The sequence below is a fragment of the Pantherophis guttatus genome, chromosome 4 (genome assembly GCF_059756535.1).
Source record: "Pantherophis guttatus breed Tessera chromosome 4, ASM5975653v1, whole genome shotgun sequence".
NCBI classification, from domain to species: domain Eukaryota; kingdom Metazoa; phylum Chordata; class Lepidosauria; order Squamata; family Colubridae; genus Pantherophis; species Pantherophis guttatus.
Window position 1 is genome coordinate 95719784 of NC_142066.1, and position 25670 is coordinate 95745453.

General features: G+C 36.8%; 2 protein-coding genes across 2 annotated transcripts in view; both read left to right on the top strand.

The window, feature by feature from the left end:
- The window catches only part of TMEM42 (transmembrane protein 42), a 73710-nt gene extending 64584 nt beyond the window's left edge, over positions 1-9126 (top strand). The window contains exons 2-3 of the mRNA XM_060685958.2: positions 6206-6352; positions 8463-9126. Coding sequence (XP_060541941.1) covers positions 6206-6352; positions 8463-8609 — 294 coding nt within the window. The 3' untranslated portion in view covers positions 8610-9126. The remainder of the gene's footprint in view (positions 1-6205; positions 6353-8462) is intronic.
- Positions 9127-15544: 6418 nt separating this feature from the next.
- TGM4 (transglutaminase 4) overlaps positions 15545-25670 on the top strand; it is a 73326-nt gene continuing 63200 nt past the window's right edge. Inside the window, exon 1 of the mRNA XM_060685955.2 lies at positions 15545-17968. Within this exon, the coding sequence (XP_060541938.1) occupies positions 17749-17968 (220 nt within the window). The 5' untranslated portion in view covers positions 15545-17748. The remainder of the gene's footprint in view (positions 17969-25670) is intronic.

Sequence of the window (25670 nt, forward strand, 5' to 3'; positions counted from 1 at the left end):
TTCTTACTCCTTGTCTAACCCTCTCTCCCCTTCTCTTACCTTCCTCTTTTTCCTGTTCTTATATCTCCCCTTCAGCCTCTTTTTCTTTAATTTTAACTCTATTAATTTTCTTTCTCAATCTTTCCCCATTTATTTCTCTTCTTTTCTTATTTGAGATACATTTTCCCTTATCCATTTTTATTCTGTCACTGCTAAACCCAGTATAATCATCTTTATCTTTATTTTCAATTATTTCTTCTCCGATATTATCTCTTTGTTTCTCCTGCTTCTCATTTTTCTGTTCTCTTTCTCTTTTTTGCATTCTAACCAGTCCTCTGCTTCTTTGTTTCCCCCAAAAGCTTCCCTTATTTTTTGAAACTTCTCCCTCAATGTCCCATATTTCTCCTCCCCATTCTCCATATTTTCAATTTAAAAGGCTGAGATTTTTAAATTTATTCTTTTCCTTTACATATATTTCAAATTTCCAAGTCCATATAGTGTTCTTCCCCGCCCCCCTTAAATAATGTCCACTTCAAATCTTCACTTGACCCAGCACCGTTTCAGTCTTTGTTCCTTTGTTCTCTTATCTTGGTAGAGCTGTATAAATTCTTTTCACACGCTTTCTGCCAGCAGTTGTTTCTCCGATTCACAATTTCCATAAAAAAGCATTCACTCTTTAAATTAAATTATTCTGCTGTTTAAAATGTTTTTCTATCTTCTTTTCCTTGCCTTATTTTCCCCCCCCCCAAATCCAGTTTTAACTCCGAATGGAAGATTTTTTTTCCAGGCTTTAGGTTTGATTTTTAAAGTTCCGGGTTTTTTTTTTCCTCTCCACTTTAGTCTCTGTGCTAATTGGCCACTAATCTTCTACTACAATCTTTTCAAGCTGTCAAAGATTTTTTTTTCTTTTACCTGTGAGTTGGCCAAATTACTCACCCGGTAACAATACTCCGTTCAATTACCGTTCTTACATTCCCTCTTTCTGATCGTGGCCGTTCTGGCTTGTGACACCTCCTTAATGGCTGCCTTCCTTCGCCGACGGGTCGAAGACTAATGCCGGCACTTCAGGGAACTTGCTCATTCCCTATCCATGCCAGCCAGTGTCTTCTTTCTGCGCTGTCTCCACAAGACAGCTATGATTCCTGGGGATCCCCAAAATCGGCTAGGATATCGGTGTTCTCCTGGAGACCCAGAATCCACACCATATTGCCTGATGCCGGCCACGCCCCTCTATAGGTTATTTTCATTGATCATCAAAACAGCATAATTAAGTCATCTTTTTAAGTTTTTTTTAATTTTAAAACAAAATTACAATACTCATACATATACAATGATACTAAAATAGTCTCACTTTCACTATAAACTTGTAGAAATGTTTGCATATTCAATAACAATGTAACTTTTCAAGAAAATGGTTCTTTTAAGGGGTTTTTTAATTACAGTTGAAAGTATCTTTGTTTTGCTAAATTAAATTATTTGTCTGTTCCCATATCTTAGGCCATTTCTTTACATAAATTCTATACTTTTCGCTTCTTCATTCCTGTGTAAACCCAGGCGTCCAGCAACCTTCCCACTGGAGAGGTTGGGGAAACATGCAAATCCGAAGTTCATTTTTCCTTTTCCCTACCTGACACCCATGTCTCTTATTAATTTGGGAGGTACACATACACCCAAGGAGATGACCTAAGCAAGATATGCAGTGTCTCTATTTTTACCGGCTGTTCTGCTTTCAAGCTTTTTATTTGGGAGGATTGCTATATTTGGAACAGTATGGGCCTCCTCCCACCTAACTCTTTTCATGAGTGTTAAAGTATTAAAAAGATACTGGTCTCTCCCTCTCCCTTCCTGCCTGTGTTTGTGTGTGTGTGTGTGTGTGTGTGTTTTATTTATATATAATATTATATTATAAAATATAAGTAATATAATTAATAAATAATATTATTATATTATATTTATTATATTATATTATATTATATTTATTATATTATATTATATTATATTATATTTATTATATTATATTATATTATATTATATTATATTATATTATATTATATTATATTATATTATATTTATTATATTATATTATATTATATTATATTATATTATATTATATTATATTATATACCTCTCCTGTGTGAGCTGCATTGGCTTCCAGTGGTCTTCCGGGTGCGCTTCAAGGTGTTGGTTACCACCTTTAAAGCGCTCTATGGCATAGGACCTGGGTATTTGCGGGACCGCCTTCTGCCGCCAATAGCCTCCCACCGACCAGTACGCTCCCACAGAGAGGGACTCCTCAGGGAGTCAGCCAGGCAATGTCGGCTGGCGACCCCTAGGGGGAGGGCCTTCTCTGTGGCAGCTCCTGCCCTCTGGAATGATTTGCCCCCGGAGATATGAAGGATATTGGCTCTCCGGGCCTTTCGCCATGCCCTAAAAACTTTTCCATCAAGCAGGGCTGGCGTGAAACCCCCCCCCCTTTTTTTTTTTTTAGCTTTTTAAATTGTCAATGGGTTTTAGTTTGAATGTTTTAAATTTTGGGCCAAAGTCATGTAATTCTTTTAAAAATTTTAAATTTTGTATTGGTATGTGTTTTAGTTATGGCTGTGCACCGCCCTGAGTCCACTAGGAGAAGGGCAGTATACAAATTGAATAAAATAAAATAAAATAAAATAATAAAATAAAATAAAATAAAATAAAATAAAATAAAATAAAATAAAATAAAATATAAATAATAAAAAAAAAAATAAATAAATAAATAAATAAATAAATAAATAAATAAATAAATAAATAAATAAATAAATAAATAAATAAATAAATAATATGGCTTTGATATGGAATGTGCCAATCCCTTTGCTATCTCATAGCCAGTGAGGCCCGCAAGAATTTGGGGAGTAGCTAGGAAAAGCACAGAGCATAAAATCAAATAGTAATATTTCTTATTACATCAAGACTTCCTTATTTCATCAAGCCGGCCTGACCTAAATCTTTCCCCTTTTTAAATGGAAATTTTAAATCTGGTTTTAAATTATTGGGGTTTTAAATTTGTTCAGCCAAATTATTTAATTCATTTTAATCTATTTTAAATTTTGTATTTATATGTTTTATTCTATGGCTGCTCACCGCCCTGAGTCCTTTGGGAGTAGGGCGGTATACAAATTCAATAATAAATTAATAAATAATATAAAGGAAAGAAGGGAAGAAACTGCATACACACAGACACACAATTCACTCGCTCATTCCCTGGGCACAAAAAACAAATTTGGAGGTACTTACAAGATTCTCCTTTTCAAGTAGCTGTGTGGTTCAAAACTCAAGGCCTCTATTACCAGCGCCAAGCAGGCAGAATCCAGGAGCAGCACCCACTAATAAAAATGTTCTGGTGCTAGCTGGGTGAATTTACCCAAGATAGGTCCACTGGCCAAGTTAGTTTCAATTCCCTACCTGGATTGCCATATTGTCAGAAGAATAATTTGGGGTTCCAACTTAAGCTGGGCTTGTGCAAGAATAAATAAAAATGAGATCCAGACAGCTGTGAGGAAAGAAGAAATATTTATTGCTACTGTACAAGCAAAAAGTTTGCCTTTAGGGGTAGCTGTAGAGAAATGGGATACAGCAACACAGTTTATATAGGGGTGCTTGTCCTGGGTGTATAAATGTCTATGTGCTGATTCTAGGGTATGTATGTGTTTGTACATATGCCTATGATGTTTATTCTTGTGAACATACAGTTCTACTGAGAAACCTAATTTTATTAACTCTATTTGTGTTTACAGACCTTATCCTTTCATAAGTGGATTAAGTCTGGGAAACATACAGTATGCGGGGGCTTGAGGAAGTTTGAATAAAAGACTGCCTTGTTTGCTATTTTTACTTGATTAACTTAATTTCAGTTTGACTGTCAATTATCTAGTAGAGACACTGATTCTCAGTCCATTGTGGATTCTGTTAATGTTTAAGGAAAGATAGAAACAGTATAAAGAATAAAATATATTTTGATATAAATCTTCCCGCAGTATTTATGACTCGTCTTCAAAGTTACAATTGCTGCTGCCCTCCTGCAGTCATATGATCATTTTTCAGGTGCTTGCCAATTGCAGTGACTCATTTTATGACCATAGTAAAAACTCTCATAAAATTGAATCTATTTAAGACCGTAATGACTTATGACCATCGTTGTGATTGTACATAGAGGCGGACTATCTGTATTACTTTTAAACTTGAGTGTTTATGATCAAGTTATGAACAATGATTTAGAAACCATAACAATGAGTTCACATAATGTTCTAAATCAGAATTGAACATATTGTGATTTAGTGTGGCATGCAAATCATGTCCTTTTTTTTTTTTTTTTTGAAGCAAGGAAATATGAAGCTGCAGATTTTACTTGGAGAAATCAGCTATCTATTATCACCTTTTTCTCCAATAAAACTGCTCTTTCCATATTGTTGTCTTTCTTCCAGATGAATATAATGCCCTGTTATTATTCTGTTGCTCAGAGTAATTGAGCAGTTCTGTAAAGATGTTGAGGCAAAATATGTACATGTTTGGTGAAAGCACTTAATGAAATCAATAAGCTTTGCTCCAACTGTAGATATGATGAAAGACATCCTAGCACATGACCTGGTTGGGCAGTGAGATTTACAGAGTCTTAACCAGAGAATTCCCCCCCCCCCCCCATATCTCCCAGGTTCTATATTAAAAATTCTGTTCTGATGACAAATAATTGCATGAAAGATCACTGCATTACAGGACAGGTTTGAAGGCTTTGTATGCATGTAGTAGCCCCTGAATGAATAACTTTATAACACTTTACTTCACTTCTATTACATACCAGTGGTGGGTTGCTCCTGGTTTGGTCTGGTTCTATAGAACCGGTAGTAAAACTGGCGGGAGGCTCCACCCACCCGCCACAACGTCATCATGGGTGATCTGCGCATGCGGTCCCATTGCAAACCGGTAGTAAAGGTAAATACAACCCACTCCTGTTACATATATGTATGTAATATGAAATTAGGAAATAGCATGCTAATAGGAAAAATAGTACTTGCTAAATGCAGTTGGTATCTAATTAGATAATAGAATTTACAAACTAATTTGTTTAAAGAATAGTTCCCTACAAACAACTGAGAAATATTAAGTTGGGGAAAACCAGTTAGTTAAGAAATGCTAAAGTAGCTCTGGGGGAAAACGAATTGTTTCCTAACCTGATAACAGATGATTTGAGTCCTCCAAAGTTTTGGCAGGAAATGTTCTAAAAAAAAGAGAAATAATTTTTTACATGCTCATTTATTTTTATAAAAATAGAGTTCAATTATGTGTGGTGCTATGTATTGTATAAAGAAACGTCAAATAATTACAAAAATGAACGATGAGTAAAACAAACACAGTTTTGGAGCTTCCTGTATCTGAGTGAGAAAATACCATATACTTGCATGTGCATTTTATGCATTTTGTCCCATTGTGCTGTTGTCAGAAACATGGAAATACATAAATTATTTTTCTTTGTAGTGTGCTTATTCATCTTAATTTACTAATTTCTGCCCTCATCACCTGATGCGTAATTTTTAATTCTTATCTCTGTAGCTGGCTCATGTATTTGGATACCTAAAGTAGCTTTCCTCAACTTGGTGTTTACATGACTTTAAATAAAATTGATGTACTCTGAAAGTGTATTTCTATTTCAATAGCTCTAGCATTAATGCTATGCTTACAGTGATAATTATCAAAATATGGTGAGTGAATTACTATTTCCGTTTCAGTGAGGAATTTTGGCACAATTTTGCACAATTTAAAGTGATTATTCCTTTTAACCTTCAGAACCAAATACAAGTAATCCTCAACTTAGAATAGTTCATTTAGTGACTGTTCAAAGTTACAACAGCACTGAAAAAAGTAATTAACGAATGTTAATTACTTAACAAATGTCTCTCTTAGCAATAGAAATTTTGGGCTTAATCGTGGTTGGTTGTAAGTCGAGGACTACCTGTACAAGATGATGCATGGAACATTGATATGCCATTTGCAAAGCAAATCTGAATCATGACCAGTGTCTTTCATAAGATTTCCCACTGCAACAACATCCTTCTCTCTTTAAAAGAATGTTTTTAATAATGTAATATTCAGAGCTGAGTTCTACCTGAGTTCTGCATATCTGTTGTTTCTGCTTTAAATTGAATGTTTGTAAAATAAATAGAAAATATCATAATTTTTGCTCCCAATTGTTCTGCAGGTATCCATAATACTTCGAATAGTTTGTGGTGGTCTAGTATTTGTGTGCAATGCCATAATGTGGACTTCCTTTGCTAAAGCTTTAAGATATTCCTCCTCCTCAGCTACAGTAACTGTAACAACAACAACATCCAACTTCATCTTTTCAGTGAGTATAGTGAGACCATATGATTGATGAAAATCCTAAAAGGGGACCCTCTCTTTTCTTTAAGGCAGAATATCATAGTAGTCTTGCTGTACCACTCATGAGTGTTCTAAATGATCTGCAAGTAGTCCAAAACCAAATAGTTTGTCCAGACTTAGAAAATTCATTTTGGTGTCAAAACCTTCTGGAACTGGAACATTTAACACACTCAGGACTTTGAATGCACAAATAAGGTTTTAGCAAGCCTTATTTGATAGTTGATAATATTGGGTGATTTCTTTTGTTAGTCCCTAGCTATTTTCTAAACAGTATATTTAAATCCTAAACAGTTGCAAGAAAAAGTATGTGAATCCCTTGGTATTACGTGGAGTTTTGCATGAATTGGTCATAAAATGTGCTCTGAACTTCATCTAAGTCACAACAATAGAAAAACACAGTCTGCTTAAAATAATACTACACAAACATTAGATGTTGCCATGGTTTAATTGAACATAACATGTAAACATTCACAGTGCAGGGAGGAAAAAGTATGTGAACCTTTGGACTTAATAACTGGTTGACCCCCTTTGGCAGCAATAACCTCAACCAAAAGTTTCCTGTAGTTGCAGATCAGACCTGCACAACGATCTGGAGTAATTTTGGACCACTCCTCTTCACAAAACTGTTTCAGTGTAGCAATATTCTTGGGATGTCTGGTGTGAATCACTCTCTTAAGGTCATGCCACAGCATTTCAATCGGGTTGAGGTCAGGACTCTGACTGGGCCACTCTAGAAGGCGTATTCTGTGCTGTTGAAGCCATTTTTTTGTTGAATTACTTGTATGCTTTGGGTCATTGTCCTGTTGCATCACCCATCCTCTGCGGAGCTTCAGTTGGCGGACAGATAGTTGTACGTTTTCCTGCAAAATGTCTTGATAAACTCTGGAATTCATTTTCCCATCAATGACAACAATCCGTCTAGGCCCTGAGGCAGCAAAGCAGCCCCAAACCATGATGCTCTCTCCGCCATGTTTTACAGTGGGGATGAGGTTTTGATGTTGGTGTGCTGTGCCTTTTTTTTCTCCACACATAGTGTTGTGTGTTCTTCCCAAACAATTCAATTTTGGTTTCATCTGTCCACAGTATATTTTGCCAGTAGTGCTGTGGAACATCCAGGTGCTCTTTTGCAAACTTCAAATGTGCTGCAATATTTTTTTTTGGACAGCAATGGCTTCCTCCGTGGTGTCCTCCCATGTACTCCATTCTTGTTTAATGTTTTCCTTATTGTATATGTGTTAACAAAAATGTTAGCATGTGCCAGAGATTTCTGTAGGTCTTTAGCTGACACTCTAGGATTCTTCTTTACCTCATGAAGCATTCTGCGCTGTGCTCTTGCAGTCATTTTTACAGGACGACCACGCCTAGGGAGAGTAGCAACAGTGCTAAACTTTCTCCATTTGTAGACAGTCTGTCTTACCGTGGACACATGAACATCAAGGCTTTTGGAGATACTTTTGTAACCCTTTCCAGCTTCATGCAAGTCAACAATTCTTGATCGTAGATCTTCTGAGAGCTCTTTTCTGCGAGGCATGGTTCACATCAGACAGTGCTTCTTGAAACCAGTAAATCCAAAACAGGTGTGTGTTTTTAAAGGGCAGGACAGCTGTCAGCAACACATCCAATATCATCACACTGATTGGAGTCAAGGTTGGCTCACTCCTGGCTCCAATTAGCACTTGGAGAAGTCATTAGGCTAGGGGCTCACATACTTTTTCCTCCCTGCACTGTGAATGTTTACATGTTATGTTCAATTAAACCATGGCAACATCTAATGTTTGTGTAGTATTATTTTAAGCAGACTGTGTTTTTCTATTGTTGTGACTTAAATGAAGTTCAGAGCACATTTTATGACCAATTCATGCAAAACTCCACATAATCCCAAGGGGTTCAAATACTTTTTCTTGCAACTGTAGCCTTTGTTATACATAAAGAACCTTTTCAATATGTTCAAAATACTATTCTTCTGCATATGTCTTAAAGATAATCTATGCATCTTCAGTTTACTGCAGCTGAGAAATTTACGCTCTGATCAGAGTACAATTTTACTATTGATTATTCTTCCTCTTGTCTTACAGGCCTTTTTAGGAAGGTTGTTGTTTGGAGAAATAGATGACCTGTTATGGTGGACTGGAATATCCATTTCTCTCCTTGGACTTCTGTTACTTCACACCACACCATCTCTACTAGAACAGCAAATCTGTCTGAAGAAGAAAAAGAAATAGAATGCAATAGGCTTTTAATACATAATACAGGAAAGGAATAAACAAATAAAACAGAAGTCCAGGTTTGGTGGAAATACAGAATTGCCATGATGTTCTTATAGTAGATATTGTTGTGCTGGATATCAAAATACTTTAATCACACTGAACTCCTGCAAAAAGGACCATAAACAGAATTTTGGAAAAAAGGACAGCCATCAATTATCCGTGACATTTGAGGATATTTGGTGAATAATTATCACACAATTTACCATGACCAATTGGAATAAAAGATCTTTCACAATTCTTAAGAACGATATGGTACTAAATGCAATAGGTTTCCCTTTTTCTATGTTAAGCTGAATAATCACAAAGAGAGAGTAAGAAATAAATTGATTTATTCTTTTCATATTACAAAATTGTACATTGTATGCTGATGGTGTTGACAGTGTGGTATCTATGATAATGCAGATTACCAAAATATATATCAAATACAAAATTTAAAAATATATCAATAAAAATATAAATATGATGACATCAATATGATTAGACATGCTTTGTGAATGCCACCACTTTAATATAATCAACCAACTATGTATGCAACATGGCAATACTTAACAGAAAAATTCCTAACAGAAAAATGGGCTGCTTTTATTCAAAGTCAAAGCTACACATTCAATTAGAACAAAATGCAAAATCAACTGTAAGAATTTAAATTTTGTTCCCAATGTATAATACGAAAATACTCACTCTTCAAAAAAAAAATTCAGTGCAGAAGATGAATTTCAATATAAAAATAAATGTTTCTTTGATAGATAGCTTTATTGATTAGCCTATAGGCCATATCAAAGCACAAGGTTCAAACACATATCACCAATAAAATCATATACCAATTTAAATTTAAATTTAAAATAAGAGTAGGGTAAAATACAATAGTTATAGGATAAGATATAATATAATTTAATACATAAATATGTAAAATAGTATAAAATTACATAAAATTACATTTCGGTGTCACCCTTACAATCTACCCCAATCAGTCCCACATATGCAAATCTCAACTGAACCATTTTGTTTTAAGTACTGTGCTGTGTTAAATGTTATTTTAAGGTTCTGGCCACACATAAAGTAAGTTGTTTTGATATGGGGATCCCAATGGGTCATTCGTTTGGTATATAGACCAAGGTACTTGTCTCTCACCCCCTTATACAAGTAACAATCAAATAGGATGTGAGCCAGGTCTTCTACCTCTGCTACTCTGCAAATGCAGAGACGTTCATTGTAGGGTATAGAATGGAATCTCTCATATCTCACCATTGTGTCAAGCTGTTTGAATTTCACTCGCATAAATATCTCCCTAAGATGTTTTGGCAGTTGTAACTCAAATAGCTGTCTATTTGAAAAGTATGCTTGTATTTGCTCAGCCATTTGAAGTTACGTACCTTACTAAGGATAGCTATATCATTTTGTGCTTCTATATCCTTAATTCTTTGGGCAGCTCTTTTTTTTAACTGTTCTCCTGTTACGCAAGAGACAGGAAGGCCACAGCTTCTTACAAAATTTGTTAGTTTGGTGATCCAGGAGATTTGTGATTGTAATTTTATTTGCTCTAGTAGACATAACTTGGGGAGTCTATCAGTTTCCACTTCATTGACTTTGCACCAATAGTTATATGCTCTAATTTTGGATAGTGCATGAATTGTATGAATTCTCAAATTCAGCTCTAACTGCTGCAGCAGATGTTCTTAGATCTACACCCAAAATACGTCTCAAATGCTAGGACTGTGTTTGTTCTAGGACTGTGGTTGAGTATAGACCCCAAACCTCTGCTCCGTACAAGAGCATAGTAACCTTAACTGTATATACTTTAATTAATGGGGCTAGGGACCCTGGGTAACTATGGTTCTTTAGTATAAGCAGTAAATTCAAATGGGCTTTTGCTCTAAGTATACTCCATTTATGTTGGCAAGCCCAAGATCCAGTTGTAGAAAAGATTACGCCTAATTGAAGTGTTCATCTGTTCAATTGGTTCACTGTCTAATTGCCACCTATGTCTCTGATGATGTTTTCCAAACACCATTATTTTCTATTTAGATTTACTAATGATTAGGGAGTTATCCTGGCAATAAGAGCTGAATCTTCTTAATAGCTTTCGTAATCCTACTAATGAATTGATAATAAAATCATATCAGCATAAAGCAAGCTGTTACAATAAGTATTTAGGATCATTGCCATGTGTACCAAGGAATCCTTCATTAACCCTGGCAAGTCATTGATATATAAACTAAATAATAAAACACCCTTGCCATATCCCTTTATTTGTGTGAATCCTGTTAATCAGAGTCCCATTAACCCCATACCACACCCTCAAACAGGTACTTGTGTAAAGGGCTTTAATCAAAGCCAGCAGTCTAGGTTCTATTTTAAGAGATGTCCGTTTTTTTCCATAGTACTTCTCTGTTTACCATATCAAATGCTGCTGTAAGGTCTATAAAAACAGTAAACGGGTCTCCTCTTATAGGCATATTTGCAATTAGATGGTTCAAGACAATGCAGTTATCAATAGTGGATCGGTTTTATCTAAAACCTGCTTGTTCTTCTGTGAGGATATTGTTTTCCTCTACACAGATTTCGATTCTGTTCAAAAGGAACCTAGCATATATTTTTGCTGCAATGTCAATCAGGCTAATGGACCCATAATTACTAGGATCCTTTTTATTTCCTTTTATATATATATAGGGACAATTATTGCCATCTTCCACCCATCTGTTATATGGCAAATGTTATTTATATGTGTAAAAAGACCTGCCAATACTGGACCCCACCAGTTGGAAAATTTCTTGAATAATTCTGCTGGTAAAAAATCCTCACCTGGGGCTTTATTGCTCTTTAAGCTTTTAATGATGGATTGTATCTCCTTTTCAGAGACTGGGGGGGGGGGAGTTCTAGGGTTTACTAGATCACTGCGTAAAGACAGTTTCTCTGCAGATTCCGTGGAAGCAAACGAACACTGATAATAATTCTCCCAATCCTCAGCAGAAATTGGTGTGTCAAATGCAAATCTCCATTCCTTCAGGACACCTGCTACAGAGTGCCAAAATATTACTGAGTTATGACTTCTGGCAGCCAACTCAAGTTCTGACCAGATTGAAATGACAAAACTTTTTTTCTTTAATGTTATGATTTTTTTTATATTCCCTTGTGTGCAACATCTCAGCTTGTATATGAGCAGTAGGATTCCTCTGGGTGAGCCTCATGGCTGCCTTCAATTTCTTTTTCAGTTGCTGGCATTAAGGATGAAACCAGGATCTACCGACTCAGGTTCTTTTTGTAGCAGGTTTAGTTGTTAGGTGTTTCTTCAGAATATTACAGAGATTAGAGAATGCATTGAAGGCTGACAGCCAGTCAGTAGATGACTGGATTGTTCTACCCCACTTAATAGCATTCTCTGTTTTAAGGCAGTCTGATATTGCCTTAGTATCAACTTTGGCCCAAATTAACCTTTTATTTTGGGTCACTTCTACCTTTTTGGTGAGCCATCTGTTAGCCATGTTATATGATCTTCGATCTGAGCAGCCTCGCAATGTCACACTTACAGGCTGATGATTGCTATTGTCGCTAAGGTGTACTGTGACCTCCGAAAAGCGGTCAACTTTATCTAGACACACAAAAGAGATCCAGTACACTGCTTGATTTGGCCAAGTGGTATGTGTAAGGATATGTGTAAGTCTTATCCTTACCACCCAGAATTTGGAGATTACCCTTAAAAATTAAGGAGATTAGGAGCAGGCCAGTAGCATTACTTTTACGGTCTCGAGAGCCACAGGATGGTTATCAAAAAACTCCCCTGGGATTCCCTTCTTCTGGGCGAGCTCATACAAAGGGACCCAATCTAGCATTCAAATCTCCTAGTAATACCACTATGGGCTGAGGGTACCATACAGATATATCTAGGATAACTTCCAAGCCCATCCAGTATTCAGAGTTATAATACTCGGATGTGTTTGGAAGGATATACACATTTACCAGTATTAACTTGTACTCTTCATATCCAAATTTAACAGCTAGGAAGTATGAATATTGTCTTTGTTGTATAGTTTCTCCCCCTGCCATTGAAACTCTTGCTTTATAAGAATGCATAGCCCACCAGAGGGTGTCCCTTTGTATTTCTTTTATTTTTGGGCTGGGGACACCCTGAAAGCCTGGCAGTTGTACTGGTTCGTCCACTTTGGTTAACCAGGTTTCTTGAATGGCTATTACATCAAATCTAGGGAGAAAGCTCATTAGTCCACTATCAACCATCCTTTTCCAGTCAGCTACGTTCCAGGTCAGCAACTGTATAGAGTTTCTGGAGGCAAGGTGGTCTGGCTTGGTTGGTTGGCTAGATGATAAAAATGCTGGATGTCACCTTGACGTTGGAGCAGGGTCGATATCAACTGTGCTTCCCATATAAACACAGTTATTGTGAGGTTTGATACTTCTCCTTGTGGGTTGCAGAACTTGTTGCTCCTCTTTATCTTGATTGCCAGTGCTTCTGCCCTTGCTCCAAGAATGAATTTTTTTTCAGATGAGCAGGTACTCTGGCTTTCCCTCTCCTTATCTAGTTGTTCTACTGGATGGTCAATTTGGACGTACTACCAAGTCCTGATGGATTTCTCTTTTCTTCTCTTTTTCTTTTGGACTAGTATGCCTTCTCTTTTTATTTATGAAGCTTGAGTGCTTTCAGAAGCCGGTCTTGATAGCAATTCCATGGAGCAGCTGCCAGAAGGAAGCAAAACGTTCAAGCTTTCTGTTGCACCAGCTGCTGACATCAACATTAGACCAACTACCTCAATCTTCTCCAGTATCATCTCTTGGTCTTCTGGGCAGAGGGTAGAAAACTGGTGGACCAGTTCCTTCTCATCATCAATAAACTGAAGCTTTCCATTATGTAGGTTTAGAAATTCTTTATCTTATCTTTTCCTAATCTTGTTAGTTGAGGGCTTGTTTGTTTGGCCGTTGGTATTTTGGCATTCCCAAGATTAGTATCGACCTCCCTCACTGTCTTGGCTCTCTGCCCAGACTTTAACAGGGATTGAATTTGGGTGGTGTGAAATACCCGTCTTGGCCAAATACAGAGTTTCTTTAGTGAGGTCTCAAGCCTGAGTAACATCGATGGTAATACAATCTTCCCAAAGGTTAGCAATATACTTTTGCAACCATGTCTGTCGGGGAGCCAAGAAATCTCTATTAGCTCGTCAGACTATACCCTACAGCGTAAGAGTTGGGATAGAGAAATCGGAACCACTCTTCTGTTGTGTCACCTGCCCCTATTCAGAGGGGTGTTAGCAACCTGGAGTAAAATCCTGTGCCTCTGCAAAACCAGCCTCTCCACCGCATCCTCTTTGCCCTGACACCCGCAGTCCACACAGGCTGGCCTAACATCATGGGTAAGCTTTGGAATATGAGTTTTGCTGTTTACTTCTTCAGCTGTCTTATTAATATGTTTTCTCATTAAAGACTTTAATTCTTTAATCCCTCCATTCGCTTCCAGGAGCTGGTCAAATATGGCAGCAACTGTTTGTACTGTTAGAAGGCAATTCTTAGTAACCAAATTCAAGTCTCCTTTAAAATTGTTCCTAGTATTGTTATTATTGTTCTCCCCTCCAACTCCTACTGGAATTGCAACTCCCTCCTCCACAGATGTGCAGTCGTCCTCTTCCCAATTCAGAAGGGGGCTAGGTTTGTTTGCCGGAGTCGCAAGGGAGGAAGAAAAGAGAAAAGAAGACTTACTTGCAGTGTCCGTTATCTGAAAAAAGTCTTTTATCTTAGGTTGTCTGGGCGTTGTCGCACCCATGGATAGCTGGTTTGCTTAGTAGAGAAAACTTTCCTCTCATTAACTAAATGCTTTACTAGCTAGAGTAAAAAACTGGGGTAAAAGCTGGAAAAAAAGATGAACTTCTCAAGTAGTAAAATTGAAACTTTTTAAAGTTAAAAGTTAAAAATTGATTTAAAAGTAGAGTATTTTTTAAAAAGGATAAAAATAGAGAGTAAAAAGGAGAGCAAAGCTCAAAACTGCTGCTCATTCTCCATTTTCCCAGAGCGCTTCACTTACCCCGTTTCTTTGATAATTCATCTATGATTGATCTTTTTAATATCTCAACAAATGTTTGTGAGTTTTTGTGCTAGTCCTATGACTAATAATATCTCCAGCTGTTGGATATTTCCCCATTCTCAGTGAGGCCAACTTAATAGGATCTGATTTTGGTTTGCTTTATTGTTAATTTTTGCAAACAAGAACTTCCTTCTTCTAGGGTAGGTTCAAATATGGGCAAGAGAAGTCTGCCTCTTCTTTATGGGATTCCCTGAGGTCTGATTTCTCCATTCTACATGAAGCTGATAGATTGAGTTATCTAGATATGGGGTTAAGTATACTCCAGTTGTATATGTCTACTTCTGACTGCTAGACTCAACTCCCAAAATCCTTTAGACAGGTCTGAAAGTCATTAGTCATAGGAAATGTGTATTTACATCCTACCTGTAAATACAATACTGCTGACAACACCTATAAATCCTTGTACAGACATCTGTTCAGCATCAATCGTGGTAAGGTTTCCATGGCTTTAAATTTTTGAGAATTTTCTAATTTACTACATCCTAAGATACATCCACAAGTTTTTTAAAAGCTGGGTTTTATGCTGCGCTCCTAGTACTTACAGTCAGGATAATGTGTTTTAATGGTTTGAATTAGATGCAGTTAGATTATTTAATAATTTCCCCTTCAGTGTCATGAAATATGTGATACTTTGATGGGCTGTGGGAAATATGCCAAAGCTCTGGAGAGATGCAGATCACCTTTTTCTGTTCTACACTGAGACCTTTAAAAAAGTCTTCACTTCTCAGAATGCCCTCTGAGGTCAAGATTCTCTATATAAAAACAAGTAAATTTGATGTACCAAATATGTACTTCAACATTTATTTGGAGGGTGTATTTCTTTTTCTTCCTAATGATAGTATTGCTTATCCAGGGTGGGAAATCATTTAAAGTTGGTCAGGAAAGTCTCAATATTTATCTAAAATAAATGCAAACTTCCGCATCTATTCTAGCAGTTCCCAAGAAAAGCAAATATAAATATATGAACTGCACATACATCCCATTCAATCATATCCAGTTCTCACAGGTTGCTGGAACAAGTCCTTGAAATATTCTTGGCAAGTATTTTCAAAGTGGTTTGCTATTGCCTCCTACCTAAGGCTGTAAGAATGTGACTAGACCAAAGTCACCCAGCTGACTTCATACCTAGGGCAGGACTAAAACTGATGTGGTTAAGGCATCATGGTCGCCAGCCTGATGCCTTAACTATTACACAAAACTTTCTCTACACATATATAGTGAGAAATATAAAAGACATATACATAGAAGTAAAAAGGAAAAGACATTAAAGCTTCATCAGAAGAATAAACAAATAGAACTATCTAGTTTATCTGAAAACAACTCACTATGTCTCTCCATACCTTGTTATCCTTCCAAACTATTTTTCCTTCAGCCACATTCAAACATTGCTTTGTATATTTCCTTTTGTTCTTGAAATATCTCAATATTCTTTGAGAACCTTTTCAACTCTCAGTCACAAATTTCTCATTCCTCTTGATATGTATTTGTGATTGGGCATATGTATTTGTGATTCCATCTTCATTGTATTTGACCAAACCATCTCTATTGCTTTTGTTTCCCACTGGTCATTCACTTTTGTTTTTTAATTTGTTTTCTTAAAGTGCAATTTGTTTCTTCACACATTTCTTGATTTTACCAAACATATTTCTTCAATACTCAAAACACTAAACAGGAAGAGAGTCCATGAACAGAATATAATGTATAATCTTCTTCAACCTCTTTCCCCACTGCTATGCTCTAGTCCAGTGATGGCTAACTTTTTCGGCACCGAGTGGCCAAACTGGAATGCATGCACAAGTGTACGCGCTGGAGCACTGGAAACCCGAAGACCAGCTGGCCAGTGCATATGTGCATGCCGGCCAGGTGGTCTTTAGGTTTCCGGCATGCACATGTGCGCCGGCCAGCTGGTCTTTGTGTGTATTGGAGCACCAGAAACCCAAAGATCAGCTGCTCAGCATTGCATGTCTGTTTTTTGGGAGTTTTTCAGGCCGTTTCTGAGCCGTTTTTTGGATGTTTTCAGGCTGTTTTTCAGCCCATTTTTCGACCTGAAAACAGCCACACACAAAAAAAACCAGCCTGAAAAACGGCCTATTTTTTGGCCGTTTTACAGGCTGTTTTTTTGGTGCTCCGGCACCTGCAAAGATGCACACTGGAAACCAGAAGAACAGCTGGCAACGCTATGCGTACCCACAGAGAAGGCTCTGCGTGCCATAGGTTTGCCATCACGGTTCTAGTCTAAAGAGGATAAGACTGCATATTGGTGTGGAATTATATTAAAATTTAAATCAGAATTTATTAATTGTTATATGGTATCAAAATTGCCTGGGACTGCATAACACATTAATCCTTTCTTCCTTGATATGGCCTCCAAACATTTGTGAACTTCAAATCAAACAGGTAGAGAAGATACTTATGGTTTGTAAATCCTATTTGCTCATCATCCCAGACCAAAAATCAAACAAGACACAATATTTATATTAAGGGTGAAAAGTTTTTTCTTTCATTAACAAATAAATGTGACTTCCCTTCTGGAAATGTTTGACAATTGACAAATGTACTGGAATCAGAATTTAGGCCATTGGGTTCAACCTCCTGTTAAGTACAAGAAGTATCCACGACAGATGGCTGTCTAGGTTCTATTTTAACACATTTATTTATTTATCAAATTTATATATTCATTTATCTTACACAAAGTGACTGAGCATTTAAGATTGCAATGATTTATCACTAATTCTGGGTTGAAATACAATTGTAAGTCAAGAATATCTGTATTACCTGAGGGGAAAATATGACTGCTTTAAAAAGTTGCAGAAAGATGCTATATATGCTACAAAGTGAGACATGGTTTTTCAAAATCTGAAATGTGCATGATTTCTGATAATCATTTGTTAGGGATTAACATATTGCATTCTACATCCTTTTCATGTAATAGCTTCCTCTTGTAAATGAAAACTGGCTTTCTTTTATTTCAGAAAAGCCATTTATCTAAATGATCTTTGTGTAGTCTTAATGTTTAATGTATTCTGCAAACTTTTAAAGTCAATCATGTTTCAATTCCCCCATTCCATCTCCACCCATCAGCAGTGTACACTGACATCAGCAAACCTGATAAAAGGAGAAAGGTTCATTTGGCCCATTCAAAAACAACACCAAACCTGTTACAATTCCTGGCTGCCTCTTGCAAAACTTGCAGGAATAAAACTAAAAAATACAATGAGTAAGACAACTGGTAAGTACAAGAAAATATTTTAAATCAACTCAAATTCCTTTCCTTTTCCTTGCTATTATTTGATAATTCTAATAACAAAACTTTGAGCAGCATGCTGGATGATATTAGGAATTTTACAAGTACTCAGTCCCTGGTATTTTAAAATCTGGAATTCAACCTTTTAAATGACAGATGGAACTACAGGATCTTCAAATAAGGATGACATTGATTTAATATGTCCGTGCTCAATATGCATTGTAATTTGTTTTACATTTGTTCTATAGAGTTTTTTTCCCTATCAGTAGGATCAATAGTTTAGTCTTCGGTTGTCAGGTTGCATTGAAATTTCTGCGCCACATTTATTAATGTAGCTGCTAAAATAAATGATAATCTGGTTAAAATTGCTAATTTTTCTATCCCACAAAATTCAATGGGATTTTTCTTTAAAAATATGCATTTGCCTGAGTGATAACATGCACCAAATATTGTTGTTAATCATTTTTAAAGGACATTAGCTCTGTAAAACAATTCACAGCTCCTTGTTCAGCAGGTATAGTCAACTAAAACTAGGGCTTCTGCAGGTTTAAGAGATTTTAAATAGTCATTTTCAGCAACTGCCACTTCTTCACATTTTGGTGGAAATTGGATTAGCAATTTGAACTGCTGTTATTCTGTTTTAATACTATTTATATAGGCATTTCTGCTATATCAGATTGCATTTCATTTTGTTTTCATTTTATTATTTTATTTGCACACTGAATGATTTTCAAATATCATATATCACACTAAATTTTATTCACGTGGATCTAACTTCTAATCTGTGATAAATTTTATAGGTACATTGTTCTTTTTAAATTCAGTTGCCTTGTCTGGAAGTATAAGTCCAAGAAGCCTTGCAATATTTCTTAATATAAGATTCATTTGTATATATACATAGGCTAATATGCGGTCGTGGCCAGGAGGGCCTTTGCGCAAATACGGGTTGTGCGCCAGTTATGCCCTTACCTGGACCAACAGTCCCTACTCACAGTCACTCATGCCCAGTCACTTCCCATCTTGACTATTGCAATGTGCTCTACATGGGGCTTCCTTTAAGGAGCATCTGGAAGCTTCAGTTGGTGCAAAATGCAGCAGCCCACATGGTTTTGTGCAGACCCCAATGTGCACATGTATTACCTCTCCTGCAGGAGCTGCATTGGTTGCCGATTTGCTTCCGGGTGCAATTCAAGCTGCTGGTTCTCACCTTTAAAGCCCTTCATGGCTTAGGACTAGGTTATTTGAGGGACCGTCTCTTGCTGGTCACGTCTACCCGACCCATCAGAGCGGAGAGATAGGGAATGTTGCGGGTCCCATCCCCGAGCAAGATACACCTGATGGGACCCAGAAGAAGGGCCTTCTCCGTGGTGGCTCCCTCTCTCTGGAACATCATTCCCCCAGAGGTTAGAATGGCCCCTGCTCTAATATTGTCCCGGAAGGCACTGAAGACCTGGTTCTGCCAGCGGGCCTGGGGAACCCAGAGCGGGATAGAGCCCATTAAATGACTCGTGATCTGCTGTCGCTGGGCGGGGGGGCAGGTGGGGGGTGATTTTGTTATATTGTACTATATTAATTTATTTGATTCTTTTTGTTAGTTTTTATTGTTTTAAATGTGGTTTTATATTCTGTAAGCCACCTTGAATTGCCATGGGTGAATAGGTGGCAATATAAATTAAATAAATAAATAAATAATATTAAGATGGAAGTTAAGTTCAACACTGATTTCACCATTAAAAGTGTAAGGACACCCATAGTAAATAAGGACTTCCTGTAGACATTTCTGCTTCCCTTTGCAACAAATTCTACTACAGTCAGAACTCTCTTTGTGCAGTAAAAAAGTAATAGTCATATTCGTGCTCTTATTTATGCCACTTTGAGCCATCCTAGCCCCCTTATTTTGGAATGAGCTTCTGTTACCAATTATCAACTGACTTTGGTGAAATAATCAATGGTATTGCATTCTATTTGCAAAACTCCTAGAGTCTAAACAGTCAAAAGTAAATTCAGGGATGAGATGTCCTTAAGGGATTAGATGTCCCTGAAAGAGCAGGGATTACATTGTGGTGGAGATTGGTGGCCAGGTAATGAATTCTGACCAGCAAAGTATCTCCAGAAAGAGATTGTGAGATTGCCCACTTGTATTCTGGACACCTGCTTCTCATGAATAGACTGCAGATACTGAATTTTTCTGTGATCAGCTTGGGAGTCAAGAGGCTGGGAGTCAAGGGATTTCATCCAAACTTATAATGCAGTCTAAATGGACATAAAGTTTGGTGAGCTTTCTTAATCACAAGAGTAATTAGAATGTTGGTTTTGGAAAGTTAGAAATGAATAAGGGGCCACATGAATATAAAATAAGATTTCAAGAAATGAATTATAAGAATCTTGTAGAAAATGCTGCTGTTGTTAAAAAAAACAATATTGGATGTGACTTTGAAGGTTAGAGCCTAAAGGAAACTGGAAGGAACTAAAGATTACAATTTAAGAACACTTAAATTTATCTTACTAAATTTAAGTATTTTATTCCATTCCAGAATGGAATATAATATTTCAACATTGGACATATTGAAGGATATTTATGGGACAAAGAATAAGTTAAAAGATACCGAGTTTCATCATTATCTTGATCATTAAAGATCTAGATTGTTTTGTTTATCTTTTCATTGCTTTTATAGTTTTAGAATTGTAAGCTACATGGAGTCATTTGATTGAATTGGGCAGCTATAGAAATTTAATTAATTGATTAAGTTGTTTTATTTGATCAAGGTTAAAGTAGATATGTTGCTATTTTTGGTAAGTCTAATGAACTTTTCTTGACTACAATTGAACAGTGAGACTTCAAAGATCTGTTTATAGATAGGAGATGAGATACGGAAGATCATTTGTTGCATTTTAAAAGAAGGTAATAATTTACTAAAATTGTTTATATATGAAGGAGGAAGTCATTTCCTTATATATTTTCTTCACTATTTTTTCTTTCTTTTCTGCACTTTTTATTCTTTTATATTTTTTTAGTTTATATTAGTTTTTTTCTTCTTAATTGTAATGCTTAATTAAATCATTATAAAAAATAGATTTCTGGAAGTAGCTGTAATGGTGTTTTGCAGCCAACACAACAACCATCTTTCCCTATTTGTGGCTATGCACAGCATGAATATGCCCTGGTAATATCAATTTTTTTCTCATGTTCCCATGATATGACCTTCATCTCATAATCAGCCCATGTATGAAACAGACTTAAGTCATTCATTACTTGATTGGTGCCAAATAATATTTTCTTCTATATTTCCGATGCCTCCCAAGATCAGTCTCATGGTTATTAGGCTATTACCCAATACCCTGGAGCGACTATAGTGTCTGGGGAAAAAAGCAGGAGTAGAAGTGGCATTGGAGACAACAAATTTCATGCCAGAATAGTTTTATGCTGTAAGGTCCCAAAATGTACTTGAGTCACCAGAATGCCAAAGAGAGAAACTCAAGATGAGTCTTGCAAAAAGAAACAAATTTTATTTATGGCCAAAAACAAAATACTGGGTGGGACTATATCCAGAACGTACAAATACAATGCATGTGAGGAATAGCCACACCTTGGGGAAGGTATGGTATCCTTTTATACCTTCAGAATACCAAATTCTGGCCTCCTGGCCCATGCCTTCCTTTGGCAGTGCAGCAAGGAACAGGGGGGTTGAGTGCCTAGATACCCCACTTCTTGAGATATTCATCAGGCATGGAGTGGTACAGAAAAACAAAATAACACAGAGATGAGATCACTGGTAGAAACACAATTCCAATTCTTAGCAAAGCAATTCTTACAGAAGGAAAACAGCAAGTTATTATTATGTCCCAGTAATTCCACCTATTATATTATTATTATGTCCCTTCAGTGCCAATTCAAGAATAGCACATTAACTCAGCTATAAAAGAAGTATCAGAATCTTGTGGCTTTTTAGAGATAACATGTTTTATTTCATAAGTTTTTTTTTTTAAATAAATTTTATTAAGTTTTCCAGGTTAAAATCAACATGAGACAAAAACATTGATTATACATAAAAACAAAAACCATACATTCCCCTCCCTCCCCCATTCATAACACTAAACACGTCTATTCCAGCAGATAATATTCCTGTCCTCATTAATAAATAATTATGACCACAACACAGAATAAAGTAAATAATCCCCAAATATGGTTTTCATACAATTATCTTTCAATCTAGATAAGTATATCTCTCCTCATATTGACTTAGGCCCTCACTTCATCTCAATCCTTTTATTCAACCACCGATACCAAGTGTCCCAACTTTGAAAAAATTCAGAATTCTCTTTTTCTTTCAACATATATGTCATTCTGTCCGCCTCAGCGCACTGTAATACTTTATTTATAATTTGGGCACTAGCCGGTATCTCTTTTTCTTTCCACTGTTGGGCGAACACTATTCTAGCTGCGACTAAAATATGTAGAGTGAGATACCATTTTTTTCTTACTCAGCCCCTCTGGGCGAATACCTAGTAAATATATCTCAGATTTCCATTGGAGGTCCACATTAGTAATTTCCTTAATCCAATTCCTAATCCTTCTCCAATACTTCTTTGCCATTATACAAGTCCACCATTGATGGAAATACGTACCTCTGGTTTTCCCACATTTCCAACATAACTCTGATGCATCCGGAAACATTTTAGCAATTCTTGCTGGTGGGAGGTGCCACCTATACAACATTTTATATACATTTTCCTTGAAAGATGTTGCCATAGTCATTTTAATATTTTCCCCCCACATTTGTTGCCATTTTTCTAAAGGAATTGAGGACCCAAAATTCCTCCCCCAGGCAATCATAGTATCTTTTACAACCTCCTCTCCTATCATTCGCTCAAGCAATTGTGCATACACTTTCGTTATGTATTTATGGTCCTCTCCCAATAATATTTTATCAAAACTCTGTTCCATCACATATATCCCATAATTATCTCTATCTCTCCTGTAACGAGATTGAAATGTAGCGTAGGTCCACCAATCTAGCCTGATTCCTTTGTCAGCCAAATCTCCCCTAGATCTTAATATCCCTTGAGCATCCACAAGATCTTTATATCTAACAATTTTATCCTGTTTAAGAGCTGTTGGATATGTCATCGCTTCTGTTGCTGAGATCCAGGTTGGAATCTTAGTATAGAATTTTCCTCTGAATATATCCCAGGTTTCCAGCAATATTTGCCTTAGGTAATGTCTCTTAAAATACTTATACTGTTGCACTTTCTCTTTCCATAGCAGTGCATGCCAGCCGTGTTGTAGGTCGTGCCCTTCTAAATCTAATAAAGACCTCCTCTTCAATAACACCAAATCCTTCAACCAGGCCAGTAGTGAAGCTCGATAATATAGTTCCCAGTAGGGGAGGCCGAAGCCCCCCCCCCCTCTCTATATTCTTGTAACATTTTGAGCTTCACCCTAGGCCTTTTCCCCTGCCAAATAAATTTCAGCACGACTCGATCCAGACCTTTAAAAAACCTTTTATCTAGCCTCGCCAGAGTTGATTGAAATAAAAATAGCCATTTAGGCAAAACGTGTGTCTTAATTGCTGCTATCCGTCCCTTCAAAGACAATTGTAAATTTTTCCATTTCTCCGGGTCTCTTGCAGTCTGATCATATAATTTAACAAAATTATCTTCCTTAATTGTAGAGCACCGGGCTGTTAGCCAAATTCCTAGATATTTAATTTTATTTACAATTTGAACATCCAATTTAGATTCTAATATATCCTTCTGCATCTTTGGAATATTTTTGACCAATATCTGGGTTTTGTCCTTATTCATTTTTAACCCAGTCTCTCTACCATATTCTTCTATCATCTCTATCAACTCTGGGCCCGACTCTAAAGGATCTTCTAAAATGAAGACAAGGTCATCCGCGAATGCCTGTATTTTAAATTCCTGCCTTCGTATTTTAAGTCCTTTAATTGCTGGGATATTCCTAATTTCCCTAAGAAGAGATTCCAGTGTCAGAATAAATAAAAGCGGGCAACCTTGTCTCGTACCCCTACTGATTATAACCTCCTTTGTTTTTTCCCCGTTAACTAAAACACATGCCACCTGGGAAGAGTAATTGTTTGTATCGCCTGAGTAAACTTTTCACCAAATTCCATTTTACGAAGCTGGGTTAACATAAATTCCCAACTCACGCTGTCAAATGCTTTATAAGCATCTAAAAAGAGAAGTGCCATCTGTTTGTCCGAATGGTGTTCATAATACTCAAGAGCATTTAATACTACTCTCAGATTATCTCTCAACAATCTATGCGATAAGAAACCATTCCGGTCTCTATATATGAACTGATTTAAAAAAACCTGTAGTCTTTTTGCTAGGATGGATGCAAACAATTTATAATCAGCATTAAGCAAGGCTATTGGTCTATAATTCTTAATATAGGTCATATCGGCCCCTTCCTTAGGAAGGAGAGAGATATACGTCTCTTCCCAAGACTTTGGTATTTGTCCATCATTCAGCACTTTGTTAAAGACATCGCACAAGTGGGTCCCGATCACTTCCCAGATTACATTATACACCTCTACAGGCAGTCCATCTGTTCCAGGGGTTTTACCACTCTTTTGTTTTTTCAGACTTTCTTCTATTTCCCCCTCTGAGATATTTCTGTTTAGCATATCTCTTATCTGATCTGGTACCTCTGGCAAGTTCTCTAGGAAACTGAATTGCTTTCGACTGGTGTCTTCTCTTTGATATAACTCCTGAAAAAATTCATACGCCACTTCTTTTTTTTCCCCAGTACTGACCACTAAATGACCTGATTTATCCCTTAACCATTTAATCTTTCTGCTTTCTAGTTCCTTTTTCAATCTGCTTGACAACCATCTTCCCGCTTTATTGGCATATTCAAAATAATTTTGCTTTGCTCTCCAGATTTTTTGCACTAACTCAGCTTGGTCCAATAAATTCATATGGTGCCTCACCAATCCTCTTGCTTCTTTCACTATCTTATCTGTTGGTTCCTTTGTAATCTCATTTCCCATTTCTCCAATCTGTCTGCCCACTCTAGTCTCTCCTGCTTATCTTCCTTCCATTTTTTGGCCATATATTTAATCATGACCCCTCTTGCCACTGCCTTAGCCGTGTCCCATATTATTTGTAAAGATATATCCTCTCATCTATTTTCCTGGAAGAAAAGAGCCAGCTCCCGTTTTAACAATTCCACAAAATCCTTATCCTTGCACAGTTCTGCCCTCATCATCCATCGTCCTCTGCTGTGCTCTCCTTTCCAGACAAGCATTAAAGGGTTGTGATCTGCCCAATCATTCCCTAAAATTTCAACCTCCCATACCATTTCTCCTAATTCCAACGACATCCATATCATATAAATGCGGGACCATGATTTATGCCTGGGAGAGAAAAAGGTAAACTGTTCCCTTATCGGATAAAAGTTCTGCCACATATCCTGTAGTCCAAATTCTTCCCTTAATTGATTCCAAATTGCCGGCAACATCTTCCTACCTTTCTTTTTCACTCCCCCCCCTTTTCCAGATTTATAATCCTCTCTATCCATTATAGCATTAAAATCCCCCATAATACAAATATGTTCATATTCTAATTCTACCAATTTTTTATATACCCTTTTATAGAACTTCCTTTGATTACTATTAGGGGCATAAATACCCACCAGCAAGATACGTCTACCATACATTGT